General features: G+C 45.8%; 1 protein-coding gene across 1 annotated transcript in view; it reads left to right on the top strand.

Moving 5' to 3' along the window:
- The window catches only part of HPSE2 (heparanase 2 (inactive)), a gene marked incomplete at both ends in the record, with an annotated part of 422,804 nt that overhangs the window by 287,566 nt on the left and 110,332 nt on the right, over positions 1-24,906 (top strand). Inside the window, 2 exons of the mRNA XM_082267677.1 lie at positions 15,346-15,439; positions 19,403-19,509. Coding sequence (XP_082123803.1) covers positions 15,346-15,439; positions 19,403-19,509 — 201 coding nt within the window. The remainder of the gene's footprint in view (positions 1-15,345; positions 15,440-19,402; positions 19,510-24,906) is intronic.

Here is a 24,906-nt window from a genome sequence, read left to right as displayed (position 1 = left end):
CCGTACTAACTGCAATGGAAGAAGCAGCGATGATACAGAGGGCACTGCGAGCGCTAGAATGCCGGAACGCACCGGAGGTCCCCCAGGCAGCGAGACAAGCTAATAGCATGAAGGTCTCAGAAGGGGGAGTTGAGACAGGCGCTGGAAGGCTGGGAAATGGTGATCAGCAGCAAGTCCAGAGTATCTCATCTGGTGCCCCAGCAGAAGCATTGGCTACAGGGCAGAGTGCCCCTGGCATCTGCCCAGCATCAGAAAAAGAGTTGGATCCGGAGAGTCTGAGAGAGGATCTGCGTGAGCTGTTTTCCCAACAGCAGATACCCCCACCGGGAGTAGAGGAAGCAATTCTCCCTCCCCAACAATTGGACACTACCCCAGTGTTTATCCCCCCAGCAGAAGCGCTGGCTACGGGGCAGAGTGCCGCTGGCCTCTGCCCACCCTCAGAGGTAGATCCAGGGAGTCCGAGGGGTGACCTCAGTGAGCCGTTTCCCCAGCACTTGGACACTACCCCAGTGTTTATCCCCCCAGCAGAAGCGCTGGCTACGGGGCAGAGTGCCGCTGGCCTCTGCCCACCCTCAGAGGTAGATCCAGGGAGTCCGAGGGGTGACCTCAGTGAGCCGTTTCCCCAGCACTTGGACACTACCCCAGTGTTTATCCCCCCAGCAGAAGCGCTGGCTACGCGGCAGAGTGCCGCTGGCCTCTGCCCACCCTCAGAGGTAGATCCAGGGAGTCCGAGGGGTGACCTCAGTGAGCCGTTTCCCCAGCACTTGGACACTACCCCAGTGTTTATCGCCCCAGCAGAAGCGCTGGCTACAGGGCAGAGTGCCCCTGGCATCTGCCCAGCATCAGAAAAAGAGTTGGATCCGGAGAGTCTGAGAGAGGATCTGCGTGATCTGTTTTCCCAACAGCAGATATCCCCACCGGGAGTAGAGGAAGCAATTCTCCCTCCCCAGCAATTGGACACTACCCCAGTGTTTATCCCTCCGGCAGAAGCGCTGACTACAGGACAGAGTGCTGATGGTCTCTGCCCAGCATCAGAACCAGAGATGAAGAATCCGGGAGACAGTCCCTGCAAGATACCTTCTCAGCGGCTCGTAACTACACCAAGAGAAAAGCAAGTACCTTTTTCTCCCCAAATGCATAGCCCTACCAGCCTACATTCCCTACCAGCGGAAGCACTGGCATCAGGGCAGAGGATTATTCAGCTCCCCCCAATATCTGCAACCCAGCCCTGGATCAGAGGAGTGCAGACAGCTGTTCCCACTCTGCAGCGGCTGTTTTTATTCATGGGAGACCCTATGTGCGGTTTTGCTCCCCAGCGCCAGAGTCGTTCTTTTAGTTTTCCTGGTTGCCTGGGGTGGAAGTTTGTGACTAATGCAGGTCCAGACCATTTGAGGGTCAGGAACCTCGTTAGCCTGTTTTTAAAAGGGAGAAATGTGACAGAACCCACTGTCACTGTGTGTTTTGGAGGGGACTGTGCGCAAGCCTCCTACCGACAGACTATGGGCCAGAAGATACTGGAGTTTGGCGCTGCAGCCTTTTGACTTTACCATCCACTACTGCCCTGGGAAGCAAAACGGCAACGCCGATGAATTATCCAGGCAAACAGACATTGACTCTTTGGGATTTGTTACCCGACTAATTCAGGCACAGACCAGTTGGAGGTCTAGTACCTGGATTAGTCTACCTTTGGGGGGAAGAGATGTGACGGTACTAGCCGTCACTATGGGTGACGGATCACCCTGTCCCTGGATTGTAAACCCCTTTGTGTCATTTTCTTATGAGTTTGGGACATTGCATTTTATTTTCCCTTTATTCATCCTCTGAACAACTGACTCATGGCATTGAGTTAATGTAATGTAATGTTACAACCCATCCCCCCCTCCTGTTTCTGTGTCTAAGTGTGTGGATTCATGGCAGACAATGGTCTGAGTTGGAGACATCTCTCCGCAGGGGGTGTGTATTAAGACTGCTTGTTTCAAATGTACAAATGTTCAGTTCTCATTGGTTGGTTCCCTTCCCCCCCCTTCTGTGGAAAGGCTAAGGGGAGTTTCCCTAACTGTATGTAAAACTGTGTCTTGGAATGAAATAAACAGTTTAAGCTCTGCATGGTTAACCCTCAACACCTGTGTGGATTGTCTCGTGGTTGAGGGGTTACGGGCTGGATATGGCTTCTCCGCAGGCTGTGGGTGCGTTTGGAGGATAGGAGACACAGATTCGGCGGATGTGCCCAGCTGGGGTACAAAGATCCGTTACATTGGTTGGCAGCGGTGGGATGTCTCCTGCAGTCCAGGACATCCAAACCACCACCAGGATTCAAGATCTGGGCAGCTGCCGAGGAGTGATACGGGGACCAGCCAGCATGAGAGCGGAGTTCGAGAGGAGGCTGCAAGGCATGCGGAAGCACCATCGGGGACCAGCGACAGAGCACACCAGGCTCGGCTGGAAGGATGTGATCCGCCGGCAACTCTGGCATGAGGCGCTAAGCCACGAGCGGCACCATCAGGGGAAGATCCTTCCCTCCTCCACAGAGATGTACCGGAAGCAGTACCGTGCGCGAGAGGTGTTCCTGAGGGAACGACCGCGAGATGAAGGGAAGACGGAGCTCGGAAGATTGGTCCAGGAGGAAATGAGGCTGGACGCCAGCTACAGAGCCCTCCGGTGGTTCGCGGCTCAACTGTGGCCAGGTACAGCAGATGGCAGCCCAACAGAAGGCGTTGGCTATGGCGGCGTGGGGCTGCTCCATCAAAAAATGTACGGAGACCCAGACTTTGGGAGCGATGAGGAGTGGCGGCTGGAACACATTCTGGATTTCCGAGATGAGGTGCTGGACCTCCCCGACGAGGCGTGTGACCTGGAGGAATTGGAGTTCCTGGTTGAGCAGGAATGGGAGCTCGAGATTGCCTACAAGCGGCTGTTTGACGGTGATCAGCAGCCTGGCATGGCTCCCGTTGCCTGGGACTGTCCGAGAGAAATAGCAGACAGTCACGAAGATGAGAAGCAAATGGGGCCAGGGGTGACCCTGCGTTTTCCCGTACTAACTGCAATGGAAGAAGCAGCGATGATACAGAGGGCACTGCGAGCGCTAGAATGCCGGAACGCACCGGAGGTCCCCCAGGCAGCGAGACAAGCTAATAGCATGAAGGTCTCAGAAGGGGGAGTTGAGACAGGCGCTGGAAGGCTGGGAAATGGTGATCAGCAGCAAGTCCAGAGTATCTCATCTGGTGCCCCAGCAGAAGCATTGGCTACAGGGCAGAGTGCCCCTGGCATCTGCCCAGCATCAGAAAAAGAGTTGGATCCGGAGAGTCTGAGAGAGGATCTGCGTGAGCTGTTTTCCCAACAGCAGATACCCCCACCGGGAGTAGAGGAAGCAATTCTCCCTCCCCAACAATTGGACACTACCCCAGTGTTTATCCCCCCAGCAGAAGCGCTGGCTACGGGGCAGAGTGCCGCTGGCCTCTGCCCACCCTCAGAGGTAGATCCAGGGAGTCCGAGGGGTGACCTCAGTGAGCCGTTTCCCCAGCACTTGGACACTACCCCAGTGTTTATCCCCCCAGCAGAAGCGCTGGCTACGGGGCAGAGTGCCGCTGGCCTCTGCCCACCCTCAGAGGTAGATCCAGGGAGTCCGAGGGGTGACCTCAGTGAGCCGTTTCCCCAGCACTTGGACACTACCCCAGTGTTTATCCCCCCAGCAGAAGCGCTGGCTACGCGGCAGAGTGCCGCTGGCCTCTGCCCACCCTCAGAGGTAGATCCAGGGAGTCCGAGGGGTGACCTCAGTGAGCCGTTTCCCCAGCACTTGGACACTACCCCAGTGTTTATCGCCCCAGCAGAAGCGCTGGCTACAGGGCAGAGTGCCCCTGGCATCTGCCCAGCATCAGAAAAAGAGTTGGATCCGGAGAGTCTGAGAGAGGATCTGCGTGATCTGTTTTCCCAACAGCAGATATCCCCACCGGGAGTAGAGGAAGCAATTCTCCCTCCCCAGCAATTGGACACTACCCCAGTGTTTATCCCTCCGGCAGAAGCGCTGACTACAGGACAGAGTGCTGATGGTCTCTGCCCAGCATCAGAACCAGAGATGAAGAATCCGGGAGACAGTCCCTGCAAGATACCTTCTCAGCGGCTCGTAACTACACCAAGAGAAAAGCAAGTACCTTTTTCTCCCCAAATGCATAGCCCTACCAGCCTACATTCCCTACCAGCGGAAGCACTGGCATCAGGGCAGAGGATTATTCAGCTCCCCCCAATATCTGCAACCCAGCCCTGGATCAGAGGAGTGCAGACAGCTGTTCCCACTCTGCAGCGGCTGTTTTTATTCATGGGAGACCCTATGTGCGGTTTTGCTCCCCAGCGCCAGAGTCGTTCTTTTAGTTTTCCTGGTTGCCTGGGGTGGAAGTTTGTGACTAATGCAGGTCCAGACCATTTGAGGGTCAGGAACCTCGTTAGCCTGTTTTTAAAAGGGAGAAATGTGACAGAACCCACTGTCACTGTGTGTTTTGGAGGGGACTGTGCGCAAGCCTCCTACCGACAGACTATGGGCCAGAAGATACTGGAGTTTGGCGCTGCAGCCTTTTGACTTTACCATCCACTACTGCCCTGGGAAGCAAAACGGCAACGCCGATGAATTATCCAGGCAAACAGACATTGACTCTTTGGGATTTGTTACCCGACTAATTCAGGCACAGACCAGTTGGAGGTCTAGTACCTGGATTAGTCTACCTTTGGGGGGAAGAGATGTGACGGTACTAGCCGTCACTATGGGTGACGGATCACCCTGTCCCTGGATTGTAAACCCCTTTGTGTCATTTTCTTATGAGTTTGGGACATTGCATTTTATTTTCCCTTTATTCATCCTCTGAACAACTGACTCATGGCATTGAGTTAATGTAATGTAATGTTACAACCCATCCCCCCCTCCTGTTTCTGTGTCTAAGTGTGTGGATTCATGGCAGACAATGGTCTGAGTTGGAGACATCTCTCCGCAGGGGGTGTGTATTAAGACTGCTTGTTTCAAATGTACAAATGTTCAGTTCTCATTGGTTGGTTCCCTTCCCCCCCCTTCTGTGGAAAGGCTAAGGGGAGTTTCCCTAACTGTATGTAAAACTGTGTCTTGGAATGAAATAAACAGTTTAAGCTCTGCATGGTTAACCCTCAACACCTGTGTGGATTGTCTCGTGGTTGAGGGGTTACGGGCTGGATATGGCTTCTCCGCAGGCTGTGGGTGCGTTTGGAGGACAGGAGACACAGATTCGGCGGATGTGCCCAGCTGGGGTACAAAGATCCGTTACACTCACTAGGGAAGGACAGCGCAGCATGTTGGAGGTGATAGGAAATCCAGTAACACATGCCACTTTAGGCCCCTTTCACACGTGCCACCTCTGCTAAGCAGGGATTTCTCTGCTGATCCCCGCTGAGCAGGTGGATAACAGGTCTGGTCCACTCCGCTATGCAGAGCGAACATTGACACAGTCCCTCTCTCCTCTATGGGGTGGTTGGATGGAAATGAACTGCCTCTCGATTTTAATCTGATGCCATCTGATTCGATCCATCAGACGGATGGAAAGTAGGACCACCATCTATCTGTTTTTGGCCGACAGAATCGGATGGCGGCGGTTGTCAGAGGACATTTGCCACTCCATAGAGGAGACTGGAGGGTCCGATCAGGTCCACCTGAAAAATTGACAGGCGGACCTGATCAGACAGCCCCTGTGAAAGGGCCCTTCGGCTGTGTGGGAATGCAGGGAGAGAATAAAAAATAATAGAAAATGAATTTTAATAGAAAAGAAATAAACAAAATAAATAAAAAAAACGTTTCCATCTCAGCGCCGCCAGTGACTGCTTGTTGCAGCCCAGGCCACCACAAGAGGGTGTCAGTTCTCCGATGGAAGCGTCTCCCTACAGCAGACCGCAAAGCCGCAGCCTCAATTACCAACTTGCACGGCATCTTAGTTCACGCACCCATGGGCGGGGGCCACAGTGTAGCCCAGGCGCCAGGCCGCTAATTCTAGTCGCAAATGCGATCTGACGCCTGGGGTTTGTCAAGCACTGCTGTATTATGACACCAATCAGCCATAACATTCTTACAACTGACAGGTGGTGAAGTGAAGAACACTGATTATCTTGTTAAAATGGGACCTAAAAGTGGCTGGGGTATATTGGGCAGCAAGTGAATATTTTGTCCCTGAAGTTGATGGTCATCGCAGTTTGTTTTGTATGGAGCTGCATAGCCGCAGACCGGTCAGGGTGCCCATGCTAACCCGTGTCCACAGCCAAAAGCAATTAAAATGGGCACATGAGCATCAAAACTGGACCACTGAGCAATGGAAGAAGGTGGTCTTGTCTTATGAATCAAATTTCTTATACATCATATGGATGGCCGGGTGGGTGTGCATCACTTACCTGAGGAAAAGATGGCACCAGGATGCAGTATGGGAAGACAAGCTCGTGGAGACAGTGTGATGCTTTGGGCAATGTTCTGCTAGGAAACCTTGACTCTTGCCATTCATGTGGATGTTACTTCACCTGCACCACCTACCTAAACATTGTTAGTGGCCAAGTACACCTCTTCATGGAAACCGTATTCACTGATGGCAGTGGCAGTGGCAGGATAATGCGCACACTGCAAATATGGTTCAGGAATGGTTTGAAGAACACAACGACGAGTTTTAGGTGTTGAACTGGCCTCCTTATTCTCCAGATCTTAAACCAATCGAGCATCTGTGGGATGTGCTTGAAAAACAATTCCGATCCATGGAGGCCCCACCTCACAACTTACAGGACTTAAAGGATCTGCTACGGATGGCTTGTTGCCAGATACCACAGCATACTACAGAGGCCATGGTGCGTGGTCATAAGATTATGGCTGATCGGTGTATGTCCCTGATGGTGGAGATGTGATAGAGACTTGGGGATTTGGGGACCACCTTAACACAAAAGGATGACTGTTAATGTCTTTAATAGCTCCATTTATTTATTTCATGCTTGTTGGAGGGCAATACTGGAGAGAAATACAGAACCCAGCGCTGTCCTCCGAGAGGCTCACAGCTCACTCTATTTTAGTAGATATGAATTTTAAGGACATACTACAGATGATTGATTTTTATCTTGTAGCATCGAAAGGTTGAAAGAAGTTGTCTTGGAACGTGAGATTCCGAAGAGATTCTTCCATTTCCTTCTGCTGAGAATTCTAATGAAAGTGAAGAAGTGTTACATCCACGTCCGTAGATAAGACGATTCCTAGCAAAGTGCAGAAACAGCTGAAATGGATGATTCTGAGAGTCCATCAGAGAGCAGAGAGGAGTCATACAGAATGATGGGGGAGGTTGTATATTATTATATCATGGACACTGGAGAGCAGAGAAGAGCCCCCATAGAATGATGGGGGAGGTTATATTATGGACACCGGAGAGAAGCCCACATAGAATGACTGGGGTAGATTATATATTATTATATTATAGACAGCAGTGAAATCTATCATTACCATGTACAGGACATGCTGTTTAATGGTTCTCAGTCTTATCATGATTTGGTCATAATGTAATGAATTGCTCAGGAATTGGTAAATCACACTTTGCTGTCACATGTTCCTTCTTCTATTGAATCAGCAGCTGTTCCCCACTCAGCAAGCTTATATAGCAACGACTGTGCTTGGCCCCAGGGGCCCCAGAAAGGTTTGCACCTGGAAGGAGCGCTAAGTCCAGCTGCAGGCTCGCTGTGAGAGCTCCCTGTGTTCTCTGGACTCTCCTATTGTCTGTTACAATAGACCGAATCCTTCTCCGATAACGTAACACCACAGCGGCTCACTCAATGCGCATTTTTTATTTTTACTGTAAAATGTAAAGTCATTTGGTGTCATTTCTAGAAGTTGTATTTCATACACAGATTTGTAAAATCTTCCTCTAATGGTCGTCTGTAGATCAGGGAATGTTATCAGATCCTGGCCTTTACCAGACCTACCCTCCCCCCATGAAAATGCCAGCATTACAGAAAACAGCATGGCAATCTGAATATCTTCAAACCATTACTGCTTGTCTCCTCCAATTCGCTCTTCCAACCTCATCACCATCTTAAAAGCTGATGCCACCATTGGCCAGCTTCTTGTGTCTTGGCTCACAGATGATGTAGGTGCCAGATCTTGTACATAGGCAGTTATCAGAGGGGAAAAAAAGTTTTCTTGTCGAGTATCTTGTAAAGCCTTGGAGCGTTTACTTGCGCAAGAACTTGATGATATGGAACGTTTCGCGAATACTTGGTCCGTGTGGGCTGAATTTCGGGATTCAGCCGAGTTTGTCAAATGGGTCACTGATCTATCACCATAGCGGAGTGCGTACTTTCTGTGCATATTTTTTGTGTTTCTTTTTTTTTTTGTTTATTCTTATTTATTTATTTATTTATTTATTTATAATTATATATATATATATTTTTTTTCTCTTTTTTTTCTTTTTTTCTTTTTTCCCCGGTTGAGAGTGTTTTACATCATGTCATTAAGCCAACTAAGACATTTTGACATATTTGTAAATCAGGATTAAGTGATATACTCAGAGGAGTATTTAGTTATGGGATTATAATTATGATATGAGTTGGTTTTACTACAATATATTAAGGTTTTGTAAGATAAAGTACTCTGTGTAGCTAGAATGTTTGATAGATATTAAATGTTTGATATCTATGTTTCTAACATTAATATGAAATACTTGGTATTATGTTATGTAGTATTAAGTAAGATGGTTCTGGAGAGAATTTTTGTCTTCCCTTTTTTCTTGTGTTTACTTGTATTTTCTAATCAAATAAGATTGAAAACAAGTATCTTGTAAAGTTTTATAAAATCTTACTTGTAAACTGTGCACAGGTGATGTAGCCTTCCCAGGGTTCCTTACCAGTGCCTGACTCAATCAGGAAGTGGGATTCAATTTTGTGTAAACAACCAAACAACGATTTAATTTAGAAATCGACTTGGGGATGTTTTAGGAGATGCACGGTCCAGAGATTTTTAGTTAGGGGAATGGTTAGCTTTAAAGCAAAGCCACACCCATAAATTAATGAAACCACTCTTGCACTGCATGGAAAACACCACAAAGAGCAAAGATAAGACGAGGCACTGGGGTGCAGGCTGCAGTCTGATCAGGTATAAGTAATAGTCTACTCATTACACAACTTATGGCACTTTTCCACTGCAAGTACCGGCTCGGCTCTACTCGGCCCTGCTTGGCCCTGTTTGCTTTTCCACTGCTGGTACCGCATGGTACGGTGTTGGGACGGTTCGGTACGGTACGGTATGGTTTGCTTTTCCGCTAAAGTAGTACTAAAGTTAAGTGGGTGGGATAACAATGGGGTGGGTGGGATTCTCTGACCAATCAGTGGCTAGTAGTGACTGCATGCAAAGGATTGTGGGATATGGTACCGGTTATGGTACCTGTTGGAACCACAATCGAGTAGGTACTGTTTTTGAGAGCCGTACCGTTCGGTTCCATGCAGTGGAAAAGCGCCGCCGTACCGTACCGAACCGTTCCTACACCATACCATGCGGTACCAGCAGTGGAAAAGCACAAAAGCGAGCCGAACCGTTCGGTTCCATGCAGTGGAAAAGCGCCATTAGAGACCACATCTCATGTGTCATATACTATCTATATACTGTATTTTCTGGCGTATAAGACTACTTTTGAACCTCAAAAAAATCCCCCAAAAATGGGAGGTCGTCTTATACGCCGAGTATAATATCTCCAAGGTAACCTAAGTATAAGTATTACCGGTAGATCATGTAATAGGGGGGTCGTCTTATACACCCAGTTGTCTTATACGCCGGAAAATACGGTACCTTTTTTTATATAATATAAAATATTTATAGTGAGTTTAGCACTCTGCTCTAATAGAAGTAGCAATGCTTGTGCCCAAGAAAACCTTTATAAGATGATGGTCTTTATGGAACTAAAATGTATATTGAGGATTTCAGAGAAGCACTTTTCGGGGATCTGCGGCCCCTTCATCAGGGTCATTCAGGCTTAGACTGTAGCAGGAAGTCAGCAGCTCAATGACTTGACAGCTAGAAAGTCTTTCACTCTCCCAAAGCCCACCCTGTGCACGGATCATTCTGTTTCTGAAGGACCAGGAGCCTTCATATGGACCAAAGGCAATACAATGATACGTACACAGAGAATGCAGACCAAGTGCAGGCCAGACTACAGGACTGCAGGTCTAGCAACTCTCAAGTGCAATTATATGAAGCTTATGTTTATTATTTAAACTAATCAGAATATGCAAACAATATCTATCTATATCATATACATATATATATATATATATATATATATATATATATATATATATATATATATACACACAAGGGCTGTACCAAAAGTAATGCAGACGTGGATATAGCGTTTTTTTTTTTAGCTTACATAGATACAAATGTCACATGTTGGTAGAGTAACTCTTCCTCTATAGTAACTCTAACTGTTTTTCATTGCAGGGTCTGTTTCACACATTCGGTGCTCTCTACTCTATAAAACTAAATACAAAAGCAAAAAGTTCCACCAAAGATACCGCAAAATAAAGAGTAGGCCATTTGATGGCAGACCACATGAAATCCTTGACAAGTGTCAAACTACTAAGAGTGACTTACAAGCTACAAGTAGGTCTCTCTCTCTTTTATATCATCCATAGAAGCTTTATGAAGGTCCTGGATATCCAAATCCTACTTCCAGAATTAGACACATCGGAAGCATGGGACCCAAATGATATTACATTAATATAAAAGCAATAATATTACCTCTAATTATATGAGGGCTGTACCAAAAGTAATGCAGAAGTGGGCCTTTTTTTTAATTACATAGGTGATTCAAATGTCACAGAACTCTTCCTCTATAGCAGTGATGGTGAACCTTGGCGAACCTTGGCACCCCAGATGTTTTGGAACTACATTTCCCATGATGCTCATGCACTCTGCAGTGTAGTTGAGCATCATGAGAAATGTAGTTCCAAAACAGCTGGGGTGCCAAGGTTCACCATCACTGCTCTATAGTAACTCTTCCTCTATAGTAACTCTTTTTCTTCTTGTTCTTCTTCGTTGCAGGTAAATAATGGATTTCAAGCAGAAGCAATGTGCCATCATTGAGTTCTTGATGAAGGAGGGGTGCAGGCTGTCCAACACCCATTCTGAGGGCTTCAGAATATTTACAGAGATAACTTCACTGGGAAGAGCAATGTGCACAGATAGTTGAAGAAGTTTAAAAACCAGCATTGAAAACAAACCACATAGTGGGAGACCATCAATGTCGGAAAGCCTGTACCACTCCTCCGTCAAGAACTCAATGATGGCACATTGCTTCTGCTTGAAATCCATTATTTTTCTGCAACGAAGAAGAGGAACAAGAAGAGTTACTATAGAGGAAAAGATACTCTACCAACATATGACATTTGAATGACCTATGTAAGTTAATAAAAAAGTTATGCCCATTTCTGCACTACTTTTAGTACAGCCCCCATATAATTAAAGACAATGTTATTTATTTTATATTAATGTAATATGAGCTGGGTCCCATGCTTCCGATTTGTGTCTAATTCTGAAAGTATTTGGCTATCCAGGACCTTCTTATAGCTTCTATTGATGATATAAAAGGAAGAGACCTACTTTTAGCTTGTAAAGCCCCGTACACACGCACAGATTGTTGGCCGTAAATTGTCGGCCAACGTCCGATCTGCCGATTGTAGGCTTGTTAGTATGATGCTTCCGACAACCAACTGTGAATTTTCGGCCGAAAAAAATCTGGTGTGCATGCTATAAAATTTTTGTTGGCCAACAAAGAACGGCCGATTGTTCCTCAGTCAGTACAGATTTCGGCAGACAAAAATCAGATGAGCAAGACTGGGCATGCTCAGAGAAGAAAAAACACACGGAAAGTAAACCAGCACATGACATCACTTCTGAAGTTGGTTTTTGTTGGCCAACAAAAGTCCAGTGCAAGTTTATAGCACATTTCAACCAACAAACAACACTGGACAAAAGACGGCCGATCGGTTGGCCAACAATCTGTGCGTGTGTACGGGGCTTTAGTCACTATTAGTAGTTTGACACTAGTCAAAGGATTGCATGTGGTTTGCCATTGAATGGCCTCCTCTTTATTCTACGGTACCGTTGGTGGAATTTTCTACTTTTGTATTGACAGATCATTTAGTTTCACAGAGCAGAGAACACTGAATGTGTAAAACAGACCCAAGAATGACAACAAACGACCGGCTTTTGTTCTGTTCACACCAATCAGAAATACAAGGTATAGGGGCGCCATAACTGCGGGTTTATTCCTCGGGGCGCGATGCTGGGGCTACATGATCCAGACAAGTCAGAAGGAAGAATTATAAACAGATTTCCGTTCCATTCCTGGAAACCTCACAGGAGCTGAAAATTAGGCCCCAAATTCCTATTCACATCAATGAATTTGTTCTAATCAGACGTTGAGCTTCTGAAAGGTATCCAATGGTTTTAATGGCTGGAAAATAATGAGCAGATTCAGAGGATTTCAAAAGTTTTGGAAAGAAAAAAATATACTGGCAAGAAAAAAAGGTAATATTGCATTTGGGATTTCTCTCCTTCCGCTCGGCCTTTGTGCCGGCTGTGCTCACATTGAAGTGTTTTGTTCTACATAGACACCGTGCAAATACTATGAAGTCATCGGTTAGTTTTGGTGGAAAGATGGTGTCGGACATTGTGTGTTGATATGTTACTGGACAACCTTGCTGAAATATAAATGTCTGGAAATGGTTGGTGACTGTAAATCGTCATATGTCATGAAGAATCGAATAGAGCTCAACACTGACTACGTGTTCTGATTCCGACCTGCTCTTCAATTTTTAAATAAAGAACAGCAAAATATATAGAACCGCCTGCATGGACTTAGTCTGAGACACATTACACTTTAACTGAACATTTCAGAAATAAAACCCTGATTTAATGGGATTTCATCTGTTAAAGTGCCATGTATGACAAACAACTGCCATTTTTTGTCCTTTGTGGCATCTCAGTGCTGCTTTTCTCTTTGCAGTCACTTTCTGTGTGTATGCACCCCAGCAATGGCTGCATGGCGTTATTTCAGAATGAGTTTCCTAAAGCCCCGTACACACGAGTAGAAATTCGGCCGGGAAATTTCGTCCGGCGACCGATCTGCCGATTTTCGGCTTGTTAGAATGGTGCTTCTGACAACCGACTCCTACTTTTCGGCCGAAAAAATCCTGGTGTGCAGGCTATATCATTTTTGTCGACCGTCAAAACACGTCCGATTTTCGTCTCATTAGTACAGATTTCGATGGGGAAAAATCTTATGAGCAAGACTAGGCATGTTCAGAGATGAAAGAACACAAAGAAAGCAATCCAACACATGACATCACTTCTGAAGTAGAATTCTGTCATGCGGGAAAATTTGCGTGCAGTCTAGAGCACATTCCAACCAACAGACACCACTCTGGACAAAAGACGGATGACCGGTCGGCGGAAATTCGTTGTGTGTGTACGAGGCTAAAAAGTGACCACAGTGGACCATGTCTGTGTTCTTTGCTTTGAAGTGCCCAGTTGTACTCTCTATTGCAGCCATTCTCAACCAGGGTTCCATGGAAGCCTGAGGTTCCATGGTTCCTGAGAAGATGCTAGGAGATCCATGAGCTGTGGGTGATTGACCTCCCATATGATAGTGCCTGCAGGATCCTGAGGTTCCTCCAGAGTTTTCTAGGGGATCCATGAGCTGTGGATTATTGACCTCCCATTTGATAGTGCCTGCAGATTCCTGAGGTTCCTCTAGAGGTTGCTAGGGGATCCATGAGCTGTGGGTTATTGACCTCCCATTTGATAGTGCCGGCAGGTTACTGAGGTTCCTCTAGAGGTTGCTAGGGGATCCAAGAGCTTTGGGTGATTGACCTCCAATCTGATAGTACCTTCAGGTTCCTCCAGAGGTTGCTAGGGGATCCATGAGCTGTACTTGATTGACCTTCCATTTTTTAGTGCCTGCAGGTTCCTGAGGTTCTTCTAGAGGTTGCTAGGGGATCCATGAGCTGTTATTGATTGACCTTCCGTTTTTTTAGTGCTTGCAGGTTCCTGAGGTTCTTCTAGAGATTGCAAGGGGATCCATGAGCTGTGGGTTATTGACCTCCCATTTGATAGTGCCGGCAGGTTACTGAGGTTCCTTTAGAGGTTGCTAGGGGATCCAAGAGCTTTGGGTGATTGACCTCCAATCTGATAGTACCTTCAGGTTCCTCCAGAGGTTGCTAGGGGATCCATGAGCTGTACTTGATTGACCTTCCATTTTTTAGTGCCTGCAGGTTCCTGAGGTTCTTCTAGAGGTTGCTAGGGGATCCATGAGCTGTTCTTGATTGACCTTCCATTTTTTTTAGAGCTTGCAGGTTCCTGAGGTTCTTCTAGAGATTGCTAGGGGATCCATGAGCTGTGGGTGATTGACCTTCCATTTGATGGTGCTTGCAGGTTCCTGAGGTTCCTTCAGAGGTTTCAAGGAGATCCATGGGTTGTAGGTGGTTGACCTCCCATTTGCTGGTGCGTTCATAGTTTCAGTACCAATGATACCTAACAAGGCCAGTAGCATGACACCAGTGATATTTTTAGCTGTCTGTAGGGTGGCATTCTGACCACTACTGTAATGGTAGCATTCTTTCTATTGGCCCCTGATGTAAGGAACATTTTTGCCATTGACTGCAACATTTTTTTAGGGGTTCCTATGGGGTAAAATGGTTGAGAAAGGCTGCTCTATTGGAACCTGTGTTACATAGTGACACCGAGATATCATATGCCACAACTGGTTGGCCATGGCCTGCTTTTCTCTAATATGTTTTCATTCATTGTCTGTCCGATTTCATTTGAGTGAATTTTCCCAGATTTAGAGGCTGTGCATGCCGAGTTGTATTAGTCTTTCTGTGCACACCTCATTCCAGCTTCTGGGGTCCCGTGTTTTTCAGGCCGTCTTCTTCCCGAAGCTCTGTGAATGCTCACAGCAGTAACATTGTGTTTTTACACTTCTGGGAAACACAAACTAGGCAGCAATACTTCAAGATGGCAGATTTCAGGAGAGGTCCAGGGAAAATATTATTACAGTTATAAAATCCGCACACAGCAGAGCCGCCTGCAATCTACAACTGGTATTGTTATTAGCGTTGGAGCGTTGTGCACATTTCCTTCATAGGCTCACTCATATTTCTATCTGTGGTCGGCCACCGGCATCGAAAATTGAGGCTTCTGGCTCCAATCTAGACTCTACCCACCAACCCGGACTGACGTTACTATTGACGAGACTCTGCAATCACTGTAAACTTTTTGTCATTGACTCTATTCCTGTCACTAAAATCTGCTTGTCTTTGCAGTCACAATATCGATGCACGTGTAGGGAAAGTCGTAGACTTCGTGAAAACCCGACTTCTGGATTCTCTAGCAGAACAGATCCGCAAAATCCAAACCGTGAGTTTCTCTTGTTGTTAATAAATCAAATTCCCGACAATTAAGAAAGAAGAGTTCCAGGCATGTTATACAGTACATAGTACCTTTGTTCCAGCTTGGACCAATGTATCTATGTACAGTATCTCACAAAAGTGAGTACACCCCTCACATTTTTGTAAATAATTTATTACATATTTTCATGTGGCAACACTGAAGAAATGACACTTTGCTACAATGTAAAGTAGTGAGTGTACAGCTTGTATAACAGTGTAAATTTGTTGTCCCCTCAAAATAACTCAATACACGGCCATTAATGTACAAACAACTTGCAACAAAAGTGAGTACACCCCTAGGTTAAAATGTCCAAATTGGGCCCAAAATGTCAATATTTTGTGTGGCCACCATTATTTTCCAGCACTGCCTTAACCCTCTTGGGCATGGAGTTCACCAGAGCTTCACAGGTTGCCACTGGAGTCCTCTTCCACTCCTCCATGACAACATCATGGAGCTGGTGGATGTTAGAGACTTTGCGCTCCTCCATTTCCCACAGATGCTCAATAGGGTTTAGGTCTGAAGATATGCTTGGCCAGTCCATCACCTTTACCCTCAGCTTCTTTAGCAAGGCAGTGGTCGTCTTTGGGGTCGTTATCATGTTGGAATTATGCCCTGCGGCCAGTCTCCGAAGGTAATGGATCATGCTCTGCTTCAGAATGTCACAGTACATGTTGGCATTCATGATTCCCTCAATGAACTGTAGCTCTCGAGTACCGGCAGCACTCATGCAGCCCCAGACCATGACACTCCCACCACCATGCTTGACTGTAGGCAAGACACACTTGTCTTTGTACTCATCACCTGGTTGCCGCCACACACGCTTGACATCATCTGAACCAAATAAGTTTATCTTGGTCTCATCAGACAACAGGCCATGGTTCCTTTAATCCATGTCCTTAGTCTGCTTGTCTTTAGCAAACTGTTTGCAGGCTTTCTTATGCTTCATCTTTAGAAGAGGCTTCCTTCTAGGATGACAGCCATGCAGACCAATTCGATGCAGTGTGCGGCGTATGGTCTGAGCACTGACAGGCTGACCCCCCCACCCCTTCAACCTCTGCAGCAATGCTGGCAGCACTCATACGTCTATTTGCCAAAGACAACCTCTGGATATGACACTGAGAACATGCAGTCAACCTCTTTGGTTGACCATGGCGAGGCCTGTTCTGAATGGAACCTGTCCTGTTAAACTGCTGTACAGTCTTGGCCACCATGCTGCAGCTCAGTTTCAGGGTCTTGGTAATCTTCTTATAGCTTAGGCCATCAACAATTCATTTTTTAAGATCCTCAAAGAGTTCTTTGCCATGAGGTGCCATGTTGAACTTCCAGTGACCAGTATGAGAGAGTTAGAAGAACACCAAATTTACCACACCTGCCCCCCATTCACACCCAAGACGTTGTAACACTAATGAGTCACATGACACTGGGGAGGTAAAATGGCTAATTGGGCCCAATTTGGACATTTTAGCTTAGGGGTGTACTCACTTTTGTTGCCAGCTGTTTAGACATTAATGGCTGTGTGTTGAGTTATTTTGAGGGGACAGCAAATTTACACTGTTATACAAGCTGTACACTCACTACTTTACATTGTAGCAAAGTGTAATTTCTTCAGTGTTGTCACATGAAAAGATGTAATAAAATATTTACAAACATGTGAGGGGTGTACTCACTTTTTTAAGATACTGTATGTAAATGACATAACTGGGCAATGTAGACACTACTACTACACCACTGCTTTAACTCTATCACACTCTGCTGTTAGAAACAATCAGGCCTCATATAGCATTCTTGACAAGCCCCCCCCCCCAGGGTGCAGCAGAACCCCCCCCCCCACGGAAATGAAAAAAAAAATCCCTCCTCTGCTCCTACCACCTAGGCCCCTCTGTTGACCTGATGGGGCCCTGGAAAATGTAATGTAAGCCCGGGTAAGCATGTAGAAGCAGGGTGTGGTCTAACAGAAAAACAGTTATTAATTTAGGCAGAAATTAACAATAAAGCTGCCCTGGGCCCCCCTGCTTAGATGATGAGGCCCGGGCCCAGTACAACAAAACCAGGTGAACTGCCTTATCAGCAGCCCTAATCACACTGCCATTACACACTTAGATGCGTGCCTAATAGCAGCTCTGAGACGATACCCAGTTAGTACAAGTTTTGGCTGTGGTATATACAGGACTAGTTTGTAAGGAAATGACCAACCACCCCTTGAAAGCAACATGACCTTTTAAGGACTTGGTCAGTTTGCAGTGACATTCCTTTGGTATGAAGTTAGCTAGGGTAACCAGGCTTAAAATTCAGTAATGTGAGCCAATAACAATAAGGAAACATGAATTTTCACCCTCAGTCCCATGCTGAGCAGTTGGTGGAATGCATTGTTAACACAGGAGGTCAACTGCTCAGCATAGCCATCATTTTAGAGGGTGCTTCACATTTTCTGAATGAAAGTGTCCTCTGATTGGACAAGGTGGAAAGTGTGACGCAAAATATCCTCTCTAAGAGCCGGTTCACACTACTCCGACTTGGGACACGACTTGTGTGCCCTCAAGTCGCCCCAAGTCGCCTGTCATTACAAATTCAATGTAAATGAATGAGAGCCGTCTTAATATGCACTACTGAAGTCGCTCCGACTTCAGAAAAGGTTCCTGTACTACTTCAAGGCGACCTCTATTCGACTTGTGCACATAGACTTCAATGGGAGTCGCCTCTAAGTTGGATACTTATCTATTTTCAAGCGACTGTGATCAGACTTTCCAGGAAGAAGAAAAAGATTAGCCAGGCATTCTCCACAGACAAACTCGCCTATCATTTAAGTCTCTTCAAAGTAGTGCACAAGTCTCTTCCAAGTCTCTTCCAAGTCTCTAAACAAGTCTCTTCAAAGTCACGTTAAAAAGTCGCTCCTTCATGGGGTAACTTTCTGGTCGTGGTAGTGTGACCCGGCTCTTAGACAGTTGTCATCACAAGAGATGATCCTGTCAACCCCCTGATGAAGCAGACATGAACCGAGCAATGAGTTGAGGAAATCTCCATTTAGGAAGAAGAATACATCAATATTTTTGAAATACTTGCTAATATAATGGGAGTGTAATAAGGATATAATTGGAAGTTTATGAATATAATTTATTGGGATGATTTACTGTATATATGAACCAATGGTCCATAATAATGTTTTAATATTGACCTTTTAACATATAGAATAAAATATAGAAATTTGAACAATATTTTTGTGCATTGGGATCCACCTTGGAAGCCCTGGTCATTCATATTTGTTGTGTCATAATGGGATGTTGATAACTAAATTATTAGATATAATCAGGTTCAACGCTCTCAGCTACCTGCCATACAAAATTCCAGAGATAAATGCCATAACAACACTTTGCAAATCAATGGCTAGCTACCACCCCCATAAAAATGATGGGTCCACATGTGGTACTCCTCTGAAGAAGAATTGTTAGAAACGATCACAGAAAATAATATGCATAGAAAAGAACAGACAGCATAGGAAATGTAAGAAAGTGGGAAAGAAAAAAGCCAAACCGGACCAGACCAGCAAATGTTAATTTAGTGAACATTTTTCTTCAGCGGTCTGATTAGGCAGGAAAAAATTGGCTGCTGGGGCTGGAGGGCTCCACCATAAAAGCTACACATGACCCATGGGCCGCAGGTTGGGCGCTGGGGATTTCCATTGATTATGGTGAGCTCCTGAGTACGCTGCAATAATCCTCATCGGTTGACATTCATTTCGAAATTTAAATTGTATGAAACCATTTTTCTTCATTTTGGCATCTTGCTGAATGCATTGAGAATCTCTCCTCTGTTTATGTTGAAGTTATTCTGCATCTACTCACTGCATGTTCTGTGCACTCTTATTAGAACCAGTCGTCCTCCTGAACGTTTGGTTTTTGCTCTTCCACAGAAGTGTGTATGTTTTCTCCACAGGTGGTCAATATGCACACCCCAGGGAAGAAGGTATGGCTCGGAGGAATCAGCGCTCCATGGTCCAGAGGCACAAACAATTTATCAGATACATATGCGGCTGGATTCCTGTGAGTACATATGCCCGTTATTCTTCTCTATGAATGTACAAACATTTCTTGTCGGCACTTTATCTCTTTCTTCTCTTCAAGAAGAGGAAATCTAGGAATAGGGAAGTCTTAAATTCCAACTGGTGTTGACAATTAGCAATTAAAGCTGATTTAGATGTTAATTACACGCACCCCTTTCACCGGCTACTAAAAGTGTCACACGCTCGTTCACCAACCACTAAAAATGTCAGCCGGGTACAATCTGTATTATTCGTACTTCCCTGCACATGGTTTTAGTGTTTCTACAGAACTAAAGAGAGAATTATGTGCATATAGAGAACCACACACAGGACGAGGAACAAGGTGATGGAAATACAAGAGCAACAGCTAGAAGATGACCAGTACATGGCCTGAGACTGAAAAAGGAATCTGAGAGAGGAGCTCTTTTTGGACTTTCAAAGGAACAGAAACGCCCCTAGACTGAGCCTGAATTTGTCAGTGTGCTACTGGAGGTGGTAAAAGAACAGACAGCTTCTGAACAGACTGGCTGGAGACTCGGTTCACTGTTAAATCTCTCCTGTGAAAACTGGAAGTTCAGGGAAGCGACACTGAGAGAGCAGGAGCCAGCAAAAATGAATATTGTAAACTGCAAGTAATGAGTGTCCCAGGAATATCGATTTATTTTCTGTCTGAAAGATGACACCATTATAAGGAAAGGAATACCGATTGGACATTTTACTGTGGAGATCCATTCATTTACATCTATAAGCCCCTTACTTATTGGAGAACGTCCGGAGGTCCCCTATGGTGATTGAGTACACCAAAACGCTCATTTGAGTGTCTATGGAGGTGAGCTGCCATTGCACCTAAATTGGATTCCTACCCCGTTTCCCCGAAAGTAAGCCCTACCCCGAAAAAAAGCCCTATCTCGATTAAAGGGGCGGGCTGCAATATAAGCCCTACCCCGAAAATAAGCCCTAGTTTAGTGTATGAAAAATCCTAGGATGCACTTTATTAGCATTTTAAATAATGTCCAGTGTGTTTTTGTAATATAATACTGTGAAATACCTTCCTTACATCGCCACTCTGCTCTCAGCTGATTCCCTGCTGTCTTTCTCCTCTATACCGTAGCTGTCAGAGGGGGATCTCAGCCCCTCCCCTCTACAGTGTACACAGAAGTGCCGGTTGTTCGATTAGAATGGTGGGAAATACCTTCGGTACATCGGCGCTTCCGTAACCCCCAGCTGTTGGCCAGGGAAAAGAGGACAGCAGAGCGGCAGATCAGCTAAACCTATTCTAATCTAATCTACCCGGCTCTTCTGACAGCTACGGTATGAGAGGAGAAAGACAGGAGAGAGCTGGAGATTAGCTGAACACAGATCAGCGATGTACCGTAATGAAGGTATTTCACACAATTGTATTACAAAAACACTAACTGGACATATATAAAACACTAATAAAGTGCATCCTAGGATTTTATATACACTAAACTAGGTTTAAATGAGATTTCTGGCAGGCAGGGAGGGCAGAGAGGGACAGAACATTATAAGACCTACCCCGAAAATAAGCCCTACTGTGTCTTTTGGTGCCAAAATTAATATAAGACCCGGGCTTATTTTCGGGGAAACACGGTAGCTCACGAAATACTGCACTTGGCTGTCACCGGAATCGTTCCTTTAGTGTCACTGGATCACATATGAACTTTCACCATCCTTACTTGAAAATATTAGCACCTTATTTTTTGCACTTATTTATATGGGATTTTGTGTATTTGTTAGATTTTTATCCATTTATTTATTGATATATCCAATATCTTGAAGCACTTTACAGCATTCTTGTTGCTGATTAATATATATTTGCACCTTTGAATATTTTTGCACATATTATCATCCACACTCCCACCTGCACTGAATATTGTTATTTACATCACTGTTATTGTGCAACCAGTTTGTTGCCCTCCATCAGCATATTTATTATTTATCTTTATGATTCGGCACTTATCACTTTATTTATTTATATATCTTGTCATTATTTCATTCAATTATTATCTAATCATTTAAGATTGCCGTTTTATTGCTTCAAATCACCACCGTTTTATCACCATATGTTTCACGTTTACATTTTTGGTCACATTTCTTTTATTTGTACCTGTGGTCCACCATCCTCAGAAATTAAGCGCAAATTCTCTCTGCGTATGACCATTTATGAGCAGAGTGGTTTGGGGAGTGAATCATTTCATCTTTGGAAGTGCATGACAATGATCATAGAGGAAAGGGCACTTAGTATGGATAAAAGTAGAAAAAAATGGCCCCCAGGCTTAGGAGGGTGGGAGTGGATGGAAGGTGAGTAGATAGTCCAAAGAGAAGAGTGATCCTGAATGAAAGCTGAGGAGAATGTCCAGAGAGGAGAGGAAGGGAGGATGAGTGTGGATGGAGGAGAATGCAAATGTCCAGAGAAGAAAATACACATGAAGTGGAAGCATTGAAGGAAGCGGCTGAAAATAACCAAAGAGGAGAGGAGGAATTGAGGGAAGTAGAAGAGAAGGACCAGATAGGAGAAGAGGCATGTCAGGTCACCTGTGGCCAGGTGACAACTGCACCCTGTTGGAAGCAGGGGTGCAGCGCAAGGTCGTGAACCCGATAGCAGACTGCTGTGGATGGACCGGAACGTGAGCCCAAGATTCCCCAGGGTGTGCGGAGTCTAAGACCCAGCAGGTGTTCACCAGAGCCTCTAGTGGTGAGGATGGACTTGGCTGCAGCTGGGCCCAGGTCGCGGCCCCTGGGGTCCCCCGGGTCACGCTCAATAGGGAGAGAAGGGAAGCAGCCACTCAGGACACACAGGATGGTGATGGGTAAACCGAGGTCTGGGTAGCAGGCAGACGAGGGTAACCAAGGGACAGGCCAAAGGTCAGGGTAACAGGCAAACAGGAATAGTCAGAGACAAGCCAAAGTCGGTACACAGAAAAGTAGATCAAGCACACGGCAAACAGAAAAAAGGAAACAAACACTGTTGAACAGCAAAGCAGACCTGCAGTGCACTGGTTAATATAGACTTCCTGTGATGACCTGGGCGGGGCAGGAACAGGAAGTAGAGGTGAAAAAAAGAAACCAGAAATGCAGTCTGACCTCTAATACAGACATGAAGGGACAGGTAAGCTTGCCAACACTATTGCAAGTCCATGACAAGGCTGTAATAAAAGTGGAGGACAAGGATCAGAGAGGAGAAGAGGCATTGATAAAAGTGGAGGACAAGGATCAGAAAGGAGAGGGGGCATTGATAGAGGTGGATGACAAGGATCAGAGAGCAAAGTGATCATCAACAGAAGCAGAGGAGAATGTCCAGAATAGATAGGAGGTAGAACATGGATGGAAGAGAATGAGAGAGAAATGTCTAGAGAGAAAAATATGCATAGAGTGGAGGCATTGATGGAAGAAATAAAAATTGACCAAAGATGCATCCATGGAAGTGGTGGGGAATGACCTAATAGGGGAGGAGGCATCGATGGAAGTGGAGAAGACTCATCATAGAGGAAAAAAAGCATCGATGGAAGTGAATGATATTTATCAGAGCAAAGAGGAGGCATTGATGGAAGTGGGATGAATGACCAAATAGGGAAGGAGGCATAGATGGAAGTACAAAAGATTCATCATAAAGGAGAGGAGGCGTCAATGGAAGTGGATGAGATTCATAGGAGATGAGTCATTGATGGAAACGGAGGTGAATGACCAGAGGGAAGAGTTGGGAACAGATGCAACCATTGTGAAAATGATAGCACACTGACTGCAGTGCAGAGAATGAGGAGTCACAATTGACAAGATGAAAGCAGAGTGGATGGGATGTAATGCTGCAAACCGTCTCCAACACAACCTCAGTGTGCCAACCGTCTCCAACACAATGTCAGTGTGCCAGCCATCCCCATCACAATGTCAGCGTACCAACCTTCCCCAACACAATATCAGTGTGCCAACACTGTCCCCAACACAATGTCAGTGTGCCAACCATCTCGTACACACTATCGGTGTGCCAGCCATCTCAAACACAATGTCTGCGTGCCAACTGTCTCCAACACAGTGTCAGTGTGCCAACTGTCCCCAACACAGTATCAGGGTGCCAACAGCCTCAACACATTGTCAGTGTGCCAATTGTCTCCAGCACAATCTCAGTGTGTCAACTGTCTCCAGCACAATCTCAGTGTGTCAACTGTCTCAAACACAATCTCAGTGTGCCAACTGTTTCCAACACAGTGTTAGTGTGCCAACTGTTTCCAACACAGTGTTAGTGTGCCATCTGTCTCTAACACGTCAGTGTGACAACCGTACCCAACACAATGTCAGTGTGCCAAGTGTCTGCAACACAGTGTGCCAACTGTCTCCAACACAACATCAGTGTGCCAACTATTTCCAACACAGTGTTAGTGTGCCAACCATCCCCAACACAGTATTAGTGTGCCAACAGCCTCAACACATTGTCAGTGTGCCAACTGTCTCCAACACAATCTCAGTGTGCCAACTGTCTCAAACACAATCCCAGTGTGCCAATTTTCTCCAACACAATGTCAGTGTGCCAACTTTCTCTAACACGTCAGTGTGCCAACCGTCCCCAACACAATGTCAGTCTCCCAACTGTCTGCAACACAGTGTGCCAACTGTCTCTAACACAACATCAGTGTGCCAACTGTCTCCAACATAATGTCACTGTGCCAACTGTCTCTAACATGTCAATGTGCCAACCATCCCCCACACAGTGTCAGTGTCCCAACTGGCTCCAACACAATGTCAGTGTGCCAAATGTCTCCAACACAATGTCAGTGTGCCAACCGTCCCCAACACAATGTCAGTGTGCCAATTGTCTCCAACACAACATTAGTGTGCCAACTGTCTCCAACAATGTCAGTGTGCCAACTGTCTCCAACACAATATCAGTGTTGGAGACAGTTGTGCCAACCGTCCCCAACACAATGTCAGTGTGCCAACTGTCTGCAACACAGTATGCCAACTGTCTCTAACACAACATCAGTGTGCCAACTGTCTCCAACATTGTGCCAGTGTGCCAACTGTCCCTAACACAGTGTCAGTGTGCCAACTATCTCCAACACAATGTCACTGTGCCAACTGTCTCCAACACAGTGTCAGTGTGCCAACCGTCTATTACACAGTGTCAGTGTGCCAACTGTCTCCAACACAGTGTCAGTGTACCAATTGTCTTCAACACAGCGTCAGTTCTAACTGTCCCGAACACAGGATCAATGTGCCAACTGTCCCCAAGACAATTTCAGTGTGCCAACTGTCCCCAACACAATTTTATCCACACAGGTTGTTATACAATTTGCATCTCTCATATTTTCCACCATTCGGAAAATAAATCTGTACTTCCCCCCTATAGACAAGGAACCCTCTTTAATCTCTCCGTCTACACAAA

Source organism: Pelophylax lessonae (genome assembly GCF_965119305.1).
Source record: "Pelophylax lessonae genome assembly, chromosome: 9".
In the NCBI taxonomy this organism is placed as follows: domain Eukaryota; kingdom Metazoa; phylum Chordata; class Amphibia; order Anura; family Ranidae; genus Pelophylax; species Pelophylax lessonae.
Note: the sequence above shows the minus strand (reverse complement) of the source record. Positions and strands in the feature narration are given on the sequence as shown.